A 12,537-nucleotide genomic window follows, 5' to 3' on the forward strand; every position below is an offset into this window, starting at 1 on the left:
ATATGTAGAAAGGATTGGTCTATGGACTAAAAGGCACGATTTTAGACTCCAAAGTTAACATATTTACATTATTGTTTGGGCATTGATACTTGTGCCGGTGTGCAGATAGAATATCTTCCAACAAAATGGCCAAAATGACTGCTGATAAAATGGCATCATGCACCTTTCAGATATTTTTAGTAAGGTCTATGACCTTCCAAGAGAGTTTTCATCAATCAACCCTAGTAATACTAGTACCAGGTGTTCCTAATGAGGTCCCTTTGACCACCAAAAGTACTTAGCCAGGGGATTCTGCTGTTTCATAATAGTGACAACACTTTATAACAGTGACAATATGATTCCATGGGATTTTAACTGGGTAAGTTAATTAAATTACATTCGATACACATATATAATGCATTATTAATTTTTAACTGACATGAAATTTCAAGTTTCTATTATTTTTAGTAATTCCGGTTCTTTATAAAAGCAGAGAATATATGCTTTACACCAAAAACACAGAATCAGTTTTGAGCAAAGGCAGCAAAGTGAGAGAAACTAATCTAAAGGAAAGTGACTAGATAGTCTAGGAACTGTCATACATGTGGTGTAGAAATCTAAAGAAATCATAAAAATCAAATTCTTAAACCCATCAACACAATCCTGAAAGAAGATGTCAAAATTTGCAATATCAGGGTTTACGGACCTGCATGTTAAGAGCATGGGAAACCATAAAGGAATTCTTTTCCAAAATTAATTAGACTATCCTGGATTTTGAAACCATAGCATTTATGTTTTGCTACTCGAGCTACAGTAACAGCAAAAAAAAATGCAACACTAAAAAGAAAAAAAAAAGTCATTTGAATATTGGAATAAGGCCCAACCCTTCACTAACCCAACAAAGTCATTTGGAATATTGAAATAAGACCCAAACCTTCACTAACCCAACAAAAGGGATAATGTAAAGGAGACCGGTATGATAGCTCGGCTTGGATGCCTGTTGGAAAGATAGTGTCTTCATAAACTCCATGAATGTGACTAGCGTGTAGATTAGTGACACTGAGTGAAGAAACATGGAGGGAAACAACAGCAATGTTGCTTGCAATAAATAAATAGAGAGAAGCAACATAATTGTTACTCATCAAAAATAAATAGACAGAATAAAGGAGAAGCAAGCAGCAATTTTAAGAAAATGATTCCAATCATGATAAAAAAATTCAGCAGATTCCACTAGATCTCAGCCGAGCTCAGTCCCTTGACGAGTATAGTACATGACTTGGGAGTTGGCACAATAAAAAAACATTAAAAGTGTATTAAATTGTGCAATTAATGATAAATGTTTGAATTTTTTTTATGGTGATGAGTTTTTCTTGTCATATGCGTTGTTTTTAAATTTTTTCTTCTTTTTTTTTGGATAGTTTGAAATGTCTCCACCTACAAATCAATTTTTTTTCTAAATACATGTTTTATATTATTTTCTTCTTATTTGGACTTTTTATATTGTTTTTAGTTTTTTTTAAGCCTTTTTATATTTTTTTATTTTAGTTTATTTTTACCGCTTTTATTTTATTTTTAACAAATTATTTGATTTTTTTAAATTTTTTAGGGCTTGTTGTGGCCCCGTACACTACTCGATGGGTGAGACCACTTGGACTCGTCCAAGTTATAAACCCAGTTTCCAAGGCCGAGCTGATTTGTTAAACCTAGAATCAAATCTTGTAGCATGAGTACCATGTTGACAATTTTTTTTTTTCCTGAAACTGGAGTACCATGTTGGCATTGTTGACTGAAAATAAGAGAGGTGCTGGAGATATGGAAATCCAGAAGAAAAGCTATGATCAGGGATTGATTCCTTGTCCAATGGTACTCAAAAGAGAAAGAGAGAGAGAGAGAGAGAGAGAGAGAGAGAGAAAGAGGAGATGGCCTTATAGGAAATTACCGAGAAACCTTGATATCAGAGATCCAAGTTGCTAAGATACTGAGTTTCACTTGCCATTGCCACAAATATGTGTGTGCGTCAGAGAGAGAGAGAGATTGTGTAAAATAAGACATTAAGAGAAAAAGCAGTAGAATCACTTTATCATATGACTTTAAAAAACAAGTATTTTAAACAATTAACAAGAAATGGAAGTTCGATCATTCTCACATTCTCATCTTCTCCCTTGTTGATCAAGGGCTAGTAATGGGAATAAGTCACATACAGCAGGATCAGGAAAAAAGAGAGAGGGAGAGAAGATTAAGGATAGGTGAGAAGATGGAAACAGAGAGAGCAGATAGGTGAAAAGAAAGAGTAAGAAACTCTTGTACCTTTCAATGGCCTCGTTACAGTCCCCAACCAATCCAATCATCTCCTTAACCACCTTCTCTATCTCTTTCTCCATGTCCCACACCTTATCCTCCCACGACCCCCTGGCCAACTCTGCCTCCGCAATGTCCCTCTCCACTGCCTGCAGCTCCCTCCTCATTTGCTCCACGTCCCTCACACTCATTGCCTGACTCTCCACATCTCTCCTCAGCCCCTCATTCTCCTCCCTCACTCTCCTGCTTTCCCCCTCCACCTCTCTCAACTTCTCTCTCCTCTCCTCAATCCCCTTCTCCAGTGCCGCAATCTTCTCCAAATAGCTCTCCACATATGTCTCAAACTTATTCACATCTCCCCTAAACGACGCCTTTTCTCTCTCTAACTCTATTTTTTAAGGCCTGGATCGTAGAGCAGCTATCTGCCCCTCCGCCTCCTCCAGCTCGCGCTTACGCTCGCGCACCAGAGCCATCGCACTCACGCTTTCCTGCTCAACTTTCCTTAAGTACTCTTTGTCCAGTGCATTGACTGCAACCTCATCTCCCTTCATGAAGTGGTCATAGCTAAGTGCAATGTAGACGAGGAGCTAATTGAGGCCATGTGAGTTCGAGGAGATGTGGTCCTTGTATTTGATGGCCTGGACAAGCCAGTGCATAGAGCAAAGGCGAACAGGCCACAAGTGAGGGGAAGCAGGTGCTTTTAAATTGCTCTTGCTTAGTTTGAGGGAGCATCCAAGGTGGTGGAGGAGAGGGAGGAGGTCTTGGTCAAGATGAGAGATATTGAAGTCAAGGCAACTGGAGAGGAAACGAAAGGTGTTGGTAATTTCGCGGGCAGAGGCTCAGTGTCTTAAGGGGGAGCGGTGAGGAGAAAGATAGTCATTGAGGGAGCGGAGGGCAGCAGCTTGGTACGATAGGTCATTGACAAATGGGAAGGGTCTTGGGACCCGCCAACAGCGCTGCCATAGCTGCTAGTGGATGAGCGGCGTGGGGCGCGGCAGAAAGGGGGATCAGGTGGCAAGGGAGGGTCAGCCATGGATTTGCGGATCCACCTGTTCATAGGGGGTGGCACCGCGCTGGTCTTCTTCTTCATCTAGTCTTCACGTTGGTTTTCACCTGTTTGGCAATGGCAAAGCTAGAAACTGCCTGTAATACTGTTAATTATGTATTTCAATGACATGTGCAAATTGCAATCTTTTAATAACATTTTGTAATTAAATAAGGTCCCTTCCATTCATCCAATACAATTCCAAGCTTGTAAATAGATTCAAGGAATACTTTTGTTCTTGGAGCTTCATAAAAGTGTGAATCTAGCATTCGGAACCCACACCACTTTCATTCCTAAATGTTATGTTAGCTCCCTTACCCATGAACAGAGAAAAAATACTAACAAATTCGTTCTTCATAAATTGAATGCAGCAAAAGCACGTCAACCCATAGTATTGTTGTAACATACCACTGATTTATAACATGGCCAAATGACATAATTCGAATAAGTCTAGCCATACTATCAGATACACTTGACACTTCTAAGCTCTTATGGATCAAATGAACATAAGTCAAGCAACTACCATATGTTGGGTGAACTCTAGGCAAACAATGGACTTTCAAGTTGATTTGAAGCAAGCTTTCTAGGATTTCAGCCATTCAAACCCAAATTCAAGCAAAATAATGATCCAGATATAACAAAAGATAGCAAAGGACAGTATGGAAGCAGAGATGAACATACAAACATGCAATACAGGAACATTCTCTAAACTTTTTGGAGAGGTAGGTTGTTGAAAGTGAGAGAGAGATCCTCCATTAGTGGGTAAGAAGAGAGACCCTCATAATGTCTTCTTTGCCTCTTAACGCTTGCTCTCCTTTCTGTTTTTTTTTTTTTTTTTTTTTTTTTTTTTTTGACAACCTTAAAAAGAGAAAAAAAATCTCTAAGATCTCATCTTCAAATCAGCAAATCAACCTTAGTCTTTCTAAACTCCAACACACTTCTCTTCAATCATCTATTTAAAAGGTCTTGAATTTCTGTCTAACCCTCCCCTACAACAACAGTTCTCTTCATGTAAAAGTAAACAAGTTGTTGAATTTCTCTCTCTACTGCCACAAAATCACCCATCAATCTACAATCAACTAAGTCCTCGAGAGAAAAACAACATATTACTGCCACACCAGGATATATTGATAAGCAAGATCTTTCTCACTGTAACCAACTCTTCAACCAATCGAAAAAACCCATAAAATCAAAATTGATCCCAGTTCTTACTCATAAAATCAAAATTGATCCCAGTTCTTTCTTTCTATGAAAAGTCCAAAACAATAAACCTTTTCTCTCTATAATTGTTCTTCTTGCAGACTTTGCCCTTTCTTAGCCTTTTCTCTCGATCAAATGAAGAAAAGGTTTGAGACAGAAAGAGGATGGAAGAAAAAGGATAAAGGAGAGAGGAAGTGTAAGAAAATTTTTATCCATTCCATTTGAAGAAATGAGGACCATCTATTCCATTTTTGAAGAAAATTTTCATTCAATTCATTATGAATCAAGGAAATAAATCAGATTATATAGGAACATTCTCAGCTTTGCTATGTATCGAACATCACCAAAAACCATAGAATAAACAGAGGAATTCCAACCACAATTAAAAAAAAATAAAAGTGACAGATTCCAAACTGTAAACTGAAATTTTGTGTCTCCCATTTCAACCCACGAAATAAAGAACTAATGTAGCTCTCTCAATGTTTTAAAAAACGGTCTGCCCAGCGCCAAGGCGGCCTAAACAAAAAAACTGCACAACCTAGGCGGCCCTACATTGGTGGTTATACTTGGGCAGGTTAGGGGGGCGCCCAAGGCCGTAAGGCCTTTTTCGATTTTTAAAATCACTCAAAAGGGCAAAAGGGATCATTTTGACCGCCAAATTTGTATAAAAACATTATGACGTTTATTTTTAACCTCCAAAGTGAAGAAAAAAAAAAAACTCAATCTCTAAACTTATTCTTGAGAATCTAAAGTAATTTCTGAGAATTGAAAGAACTTTTTGTGGATTGAAAAAGTTTTCTTTTCTCATTGAAATTATTTTTAGGGTGCTATTGGTGGCAATAGAAGACTTTTGATTTTATTAATAGCCCGATTGAAGTAACCAACATCGAAGATCAGAGATTGCACAGAAAATGTCAGTTTGTAATCTTTATTTGAGTTTTATTTTTTCAATTTGAGATGTCTTCTGCGGGGTCTACTAGGGGTGTAGATCCGGGATGGAAATATTATGATAACCCGGATAAGAATGATGGGAATAAAATTATGTGCAATTTCTGTGGCTATGCTTCTAATGCCGACATAAATAGATTTAAGAAACATCTTGTCGGTATTAGAGGTGATGTTGCCCCCTGTAAGAAAGTCTCAGAGCTAGTAAATAAAGAAATTTCTAAATACATTGAAGATGAAAAGAGTAAAAAAAATTCAAAAAAAAAGAATATAGAATAATTAAAGTCAGGGGTCCATGTTTTTTATGATAATATTGACATTAAAGAAGAGGATGAAGACAGGGAAGAAGAGGTAGCCATGGTTGGTACACAACTCTAAGAGCAAGAGGGCTTTTGGATCTAAGAAGCTTCGTATGAGAGGGCCTATAGATAGTTTTTTTTACACCTAGCCCTGAGACAGTAATTGAAAAAGGTAAGGGAGGTAAGGGGAAAAAACAAGTGACAATTGAAAATAAATTTAAGACGGAAGATAGAGGCCGGGTGATTAAGTATATTGCTCGATGATTTTACCATGCGAATATTTCTTTTAACACTACTCGCTTGAATAGCTTCCATACAATGTTGGAAGTAATTGGGCAATTTGGGTCAGGTTTGAAAGCTCCGACTCCTTATGAGATTGGAGAGCCACTACTGAAAAAAAAAAAATTTGAGTATACTAACGAATATCTCAAGACCCATAGAGAGGGATGGGCTAAACTTGGGGTTTCGTTAATGACAGACATGTTGAGTGATAGGAGAAGGAGGAGTAACATGAATTTGTTAATAATTGTCCCTTGGGTACAGTTTTTTTGTGATCAATTGATGCTTCCAATTATATTCATGATGTTTATTATATATTTTCTTTCGTCGATAAGGGCATTGAGAAGGTTGGGGAGGAACTTGTACATTCAAGCAGTCAAAAATAATGCTGCTCCCAATCTAGCTACAGGTCATTTGCTTCAACAGAAGAGGCCTCGCATATTTTGAACTCCTTGCGCGGCACATTGCGTAGGTCTTATGCTTGAGGCTATTGGTGATTTGCCTACTATTAAAAGAATTCTTTTTAAGGCTAAGGCGGTCACAATCTTCATATACACTCACATACTTACCCTTAGCACAGTGCGCAAGTTTACAAAGCAGAGAGAGCTAGTAAAGTCTGGGGTCACTAGAATTGCCACTGCCTACCTAAGTCTACAGAACATGTATAAGAGGACGATCGCATAAAGATCTATGTTTGCTTTAGAGAAATGGAGTAGGTGTAAGTAGTCTAGAGATGTCAAGGGAAAGAAGGCACGGGATATTGTTCTGTCAAAATATTTTTGGCATGGAGTGAAGCATGCAATATTAGTATTTCTTCCCTTGGTGAAGGCTTGCTCTTGGTTGATGTTGATAAGCCCTTCATGGGCTTTATATATGATGCAATGGAAAGGTTTAAGAATGAGATTACAGAGAATTTGGGGAATAATGCAGCCAAATACGATCCAATTTGGGAGATTATAGATGACAAATGGGATAAGCAGCTCCATAGACCATTGCATGCAGCGGAATTCTACTTGAACCCCAAATTCTTTTATCAAATGCGCATATTGAGTCAAAAGGAATAATCATGGAAGATTTTAATGAGTGTCTTGAGAAATTAGTTCTCGATCCACATATCCAAGATAAGATATCAACTGAAGAACTTATTTGTACAAGTTTTCTTTGATGTCATTTGGAAAAGATATGGCATTAAGACAGAGAAACAAAGACGAACCAGGTAATATACTTTTGACTTTTGTTTTATAAATTATAATTTTCTTTCAAGTTTCAACTTTCTGATAATGTTAAATACCTAAATTAATTATAAAGGTTGCATACATATTGCAGCCCAATGGTGGAAGCAACATGGGAGTAGCACTCCAAACCTCCAGAAGATGGCTATACGGATTTTGAGTTTGACAACTACCTCTTCTAGTTGTGAGCGCAATTGGAATCCGTTTGAGATGGTATTTTAGTATTTTATAATTTTATATGCTTTTCTTATTTATAAGTTCATTTTTCTAATATAGATTCATAGAAGGTAAGAAGATCATAGACTCATAGTAGTTACTTATGCATTTTTCCTTATAGGTGCATACAAAGAGAAGAAAAACCAGCCAAAGAATGATCCTATCTCTTCTAAAGACATGGAGAATGCTTCAAATTGGCTAGTTGATGACCCTGGTACTGAGGAGGTCTTCCCTGGGGAGGGTTTGACATGGAAAATGGTCGAAGAGGCTTCGGGGAAAGCTTCTGATCCTAGGAGGGCCACTCGAGCAACTTCTTCTGCTGGTACTTCATACTCACGGAGGGAGATACAGGAAGAGGAGGCATATTTAGAAGAATCTTTGGAAGAAGGGGAATATGTTGAAGAGGGTGATGATTCTAATGATGACGGCGTCGATTTTGATGTAGATGGAAGCAATGAAGACAATGATTCTGATTCTTATTGATGTCTTTTGTCTTCTTTTGTAGTAACTGTATTGCATTATCTTGGTTTGGGCTTTAGACATTTGGACTATTTTTATTTTGTAATGAGGTTTATACTTTGGACTATTTTGTTGTGAGGTTTAATGGTTTTTCATAATTTTAAAAGTCAGTTTGTTGAAGACTTGGATGTTATTATGATTTATTTTATGGATATGGACAATGGAAAATATGAGAGTTGGAGACCTTACAATAGCCTATTAGACTTTTAAACGTTTTGTATGGTTTGAAATTTTGAATAAGTTTATTCTCAACCTGAGATATGCGATATGTTTGTATATAAAAAGTATGTTGCGAACTTGCAATATTTTCAAATGGAATAAATTATAAAGTTTGACAAAAATATATGCATATATGTGCATTGGATAGCAAATATATAAAAAAAATGCTAAGAATTTGCACTGCAGGGGCGCACGAGGTTCTGGGCGCCAGGCAGGCCACCTAGGAGCCGCTTAGCATTTTTTGAAATCTTGAGCTCTCTAGAATTAGTAAACTAGAATCACCAACACATAAATATATGAATCAAGGTTGCTGATTTTTTACATACATTTGGAGCATCATATATTATGAATCCATGAAATAAACCAGATTATACAGGAACATTCTCAACTTTGTTATGTGCAAAACATCACCAAAACCACCGAATAAATGGAAATCCAACGCACAATAAGAAAGAACAAAAACAAATCTTTATAGAGGAACAATAGCAAGAAGAGAAAGTGCCATACTGTAAACTGAAATTTCGTGGCTTCCATCTCAAGCCACGAAATAAAGAACTGATGTAGCTCTCTAGAATCAGTAAACTAGAATCACCAATACATAATTATGTGAATCAAGGTTGCTGATTTTTTACATGCATTTGGGGCATCAAATATTATGAATCAATGAAATAAATCAGATTATCTTGTTCACTTGTGTATGAAAAGAAATGGAGCAAGAAAGCAGAAAACAGAATAAAATACAGGAGATTTACAAAGGAGAAAAACTAAAATTTGTTTACGGTAGATTTACAACAGAGAAAAATAAGGAAAGCCCTAAACTCTTTTACAGGGTTTCCTAAAAAAATCCAGAGTATCCAGAAACCTAAATTAGTAAATTACAAAAAGAAAAAAAAAAGAAGGGAAAATCTTCATATAACTCACTTATTGCGAGGTTGCTGCTCTTGCTCGCACACGGTGCGAGAGCGAGAGATAACGGAGGGAAGGGAGGAGGGAGATTGTGAGAGGGGAAAGAAGAGCACCTCGCTAGGGTTTTTGATGGAGTGAAAATAACACGCAAGTTTTCAGTGAAAACTCGGGCACATCCCACCCGATGCGCAGACAGTTTCTTAAGAGCAAAGTGAAAAAAGAAATGGGTGTTCCGATTTCACCCCTTTACTCCATTTCCAAAAACGTACAGTAAGTGTGAAAGTCGGGCACTTTCACCCTGTTACAAAGTTATCAAACGCCTCCTTAAGGCGCGCCTTCTTCTCTCAATTAGAAATCTCCAACTCTTCGCTCTTCTACCATGAATCTCTTTCAAAACTCTTTTCTCCCTGAATTTGATTCTATGATTTATTTGCCCTGGTTAACGCCTTCTTCTTTTTGTTCGTCTTTCTATGTTGTTGGCTTCTGGTTCCTCTCTCTCTAAACTATGATTTTTTGGTATCCTTTCAAAACCCTCACTCCGTCTATCTCCTTCTTCTAATTCGAATCATGGATGCTCGTCTTTTGGCCTCCTGTTCTTCTCTCTCTCTGAATTCATTAGGATTTCTTCTCTTCCTTTTCTCTGTCATCCACTTTCAAATCTATGCATCGGGTTTGGCCATTTTCATTCTCGCTGCTCTGACGTGCTGTCACTCCTGCTTGTTTGCGAGAGGGAAATGGCATTCAAAATTGAAAAGATAGAGAAGGTGGGGAGAGGCGAAACCTGCTTTTGTACCGAACCCCGCAAACGTAGAAATGCGGTCTTCCTAATAAAACCTAATTTTGAGATGGATTTTAAGATTTAATTTTGAAGGACATGTAACATGAAAAAATAAAAAAAATAAAATTTTATACAAATCCGTTATGCTTTGCATTATTACAGATGTATCAAATAGTTTATGTTATTACATGTATGTCTGTTTTTTACCTTTTGTAATGTAATTTTAAAAAAAAAAAAGACTTTATCCTTTTTCGGATGTTGAATAACCAAATTGGAAGGTTTTTCGGATGTCCGAGATCCGAAAATAGGCCGAAAGTTTAATGTTCACATTCCTATTATTGGGTGTTGAACATCCGAATTGAATGGTTTTTCAAATGCTGGACATTTGAAAATGGTTTCGAATGTTGGACATCTGAAAATGTCATATTTTCAGATGATCAATATCCGAAAATATGACTTTGAATTTTCAGGAAGTCTCTGAAATTTCACAGTCATTTTCAGATGATGAACATCCGAAAATATGACATTTTCGGATGTCCAACATCCGAAACCATTTTCGGATATTCAACATCCGAAACCATTTTCGGATGATCAATATCATATTTTGGATGTTCAACATCTGAAAATATGACATTTTCGGATGTCCAACATCCGAAATCATTTTCACAAGGAATACAAAGTATCGACATAACCCTTCAATTCGGATGTTCAACACCTGAAAATGGGAATGCGAACGTTAAACTTTCGGCCTCTTTTCAGATGTTGAACATCCGAAAAACCCTCCAATTCGGTTATTCAACATCCGAAAAAAGGTAAAGTCATTTTTTTAAAAAAATTGCGCTATAAAAAGTAAAAAACGGACATACATGTAATAACGGAAACTATTTGGTACATCTGTAGTAACCCAACGTATAATGGATATGTATGTAATTTTTTCTAAATTTTAATAACTAAAATGATAATTCTACTTAGAAAATATTTTGACTATTAGTTTCGATTATTTTTAAAGGAAACACCAACCTACATGCATCTTTAAGATACATGCTTTACATTATCTTTAAAATATTAACTCATTGATTTGGGTTTATCGGTGAGTTAACTCACTGATTTGGGGTTTATAAGCAAAAATCGCAGCAAAAAAAATTATTTATATAGTCATTTGGGGTTTATCATCATAATAAACAAAAGAAAAAAAATACTCAATAATTTGAGATTCCTGCTCTGTGATGATGGCGATGGAGCAAGCGACTGCTACAAGTGAATCCCTTTCTCTTCATCAACTGAGGGTTTGCAAAGGGCAGCAACTATGAGCGTGAGTTTTCGTAGAGAGAGAAAGAGAGATGGGCCAAGGGAGAAGAGGGCTTCTACAAAGAGAGAGAGGGGCGAAGGGAGACGATTGGCTAAGATAAACAAAGCTTCCACAAAGAAGACAAGAGATGGAGAGAGATTGTCCTAGGGTTTTGCATAGAGAAGAGAGATAGAAAGAGAGAGAGAGAGAAAAGAGAGCTTTATATGGTGAGAGGAACCAGGAGTAGAGAGAGATAGCGAAGAGAGAGCCGTTCAGCAAGTCATCACGCGAGGAGCAAGCTTTATCTAGAGAAACATGTTTTTTGTTGAACGTCTTCAGGACAATGTCCACCCCTTAACTATTGCTCGTATATGCCTAAAACAAGGCCCAATCAAAGCCTCTAATATGAATGTAGTATATGCCTAAAACAAGGCCCAATCAAATTCTCTAATATGAATGTAGTATATGCCTAAAACAAGGCCCAATCAAAGCCCCCAATATGCCCCAACTCTGTTTTCCATTGAAAACCACAACTGAGGTTGCATCACGTAAGACTATGTGCACCTGTACAAAATTTCAGCACGTGTATTATAAATACAAGAATCTAGAACTTATATAAACCCATACAACAAATACTTTTATTATAATATCAAGGTTACAAATTCAAAACATGTAATATGCCATCGAAACAAGGAAAAGCATAAACTATAATAGAATGCCCGAGATTACTTCAACAAGATTTACCAAACTACATACCAGAACTTCACCTAAGATAGTGCAGATCAGAGGGCCACCTAAGCTTCAAATTTGGGAAGAGGGTTGGTTTCATTCACTTGAAGATGACTTTAAGGTTCAATGGAGGTAATGGGGTGAAGTGGTGCAGTGGGTGACAAGATTAGGGCAAGTATGACGTACACAACACTATGCTCAAAATACTAGCACCATAGGTCAAGCTTCAATGGCCATAGCCATCACAAGTGAGGTGAGAAGGTAACCAAGGTGCGGCGTGGGGCCTAAATAAATTGATGGACTAACTTTTAACAATGCAAAATAGACTGATGATAGATGAAGTGCTCAAAGTTCCTATTTATATATATAAGTGAGGTTTATATGAGGTGTCAACAATAATTATTGAAGTAAGGTGTACCTCAAAACTATGCCGAAAATGCAACTTTGGTGCCGCAAAGCCTTGCAATGTTATGAAAATCTATTGTTTTTGCTAATTATGAAATTTAAAGTTCCAGAAAATGGTGATGATGAAGCAAAGCTACAAATACTTTAAAATCTTTAAAGTAGACAGTCTAGATAATATATTAGAAGATGAACACTTTTTA

General features: G+C 37.0%; 1 protein-coding gene and 1 long non-coding RNA gene across 12 annotated transcripts in view; both read right to left on the minus strand.

The window, feature by feature from the left end:
• The window catches only part of LOC18435100 (kinetochore protein NDC80 homolog), a 35,134-nt gene extending 25,171 nt beyond the window's left edge, over nucleotides 1-9,963 (minus strand). For 5 of the 11 annotated variants that reach the window (XR_016058107.1, XM_088870284.1, XM_088870279.1 and 2 more), the window contains exons 1-2: nucleotides 9,153-9,944; nucleotides 2,287-3,409 (exon numbers count right to left, since the gene is read on the minus strand). Coding sequence is in view for 8 of the 11 variants with exons in the window: in XM_088870284.1 (XP_088726410.1) it covers nucleotides 2,287-2,468 (182 nt within the window). In the remaining 3 variants the exon portion in view is untranslated. Of the gene's footprint in view, nucleotides 1-2,286; nucleotides 3,429-9,152 lie in introns of all 11 variants that reach the window. The other 6 variants (XR_016058108.1, XM_020667786.2, XM_088870285.1 and 3 more) reach the window with 4 other exon arrangements.
• Nucleotides 9,964-11,045: 1,082 nt separating this feature from the next.
• On the minus strand, nucleotides 11,046-12,095 carry LOC148781729 (uncharacterized). Its single transcript, XR_016056866.1, has 2 exons — nucleotides 11,960-12,095; nucleotides 11,046-11,767 (listed from the first exon to the last, which is right to left on the minus strand). It is a non-coding gene; the product is annotated as an uncharacterized LOC148781729 (long non-coding RNA).
• Between the last annotated feature and the right edge of the window lie 442 nt (nucleotides 12,096-12,537).

This window comes from Amborella trichopoda, chromosome 6 (genome assembly GCF_054954075.1).
Source record: "Amborella trichopoda isolate Santa Cruz 75 chromosome 6, AtrichopodaSantaCruz75HAP2 v2.0, whole genome shotgun sequence".
In the NCBI taxonomy this organism is placed as follows: Eukaryota; Viridiplantae; Streptophyta; class Magnoliopsida; order Amborellales; family Amborellaceae; genus Amborella; species Amborella trichopoda.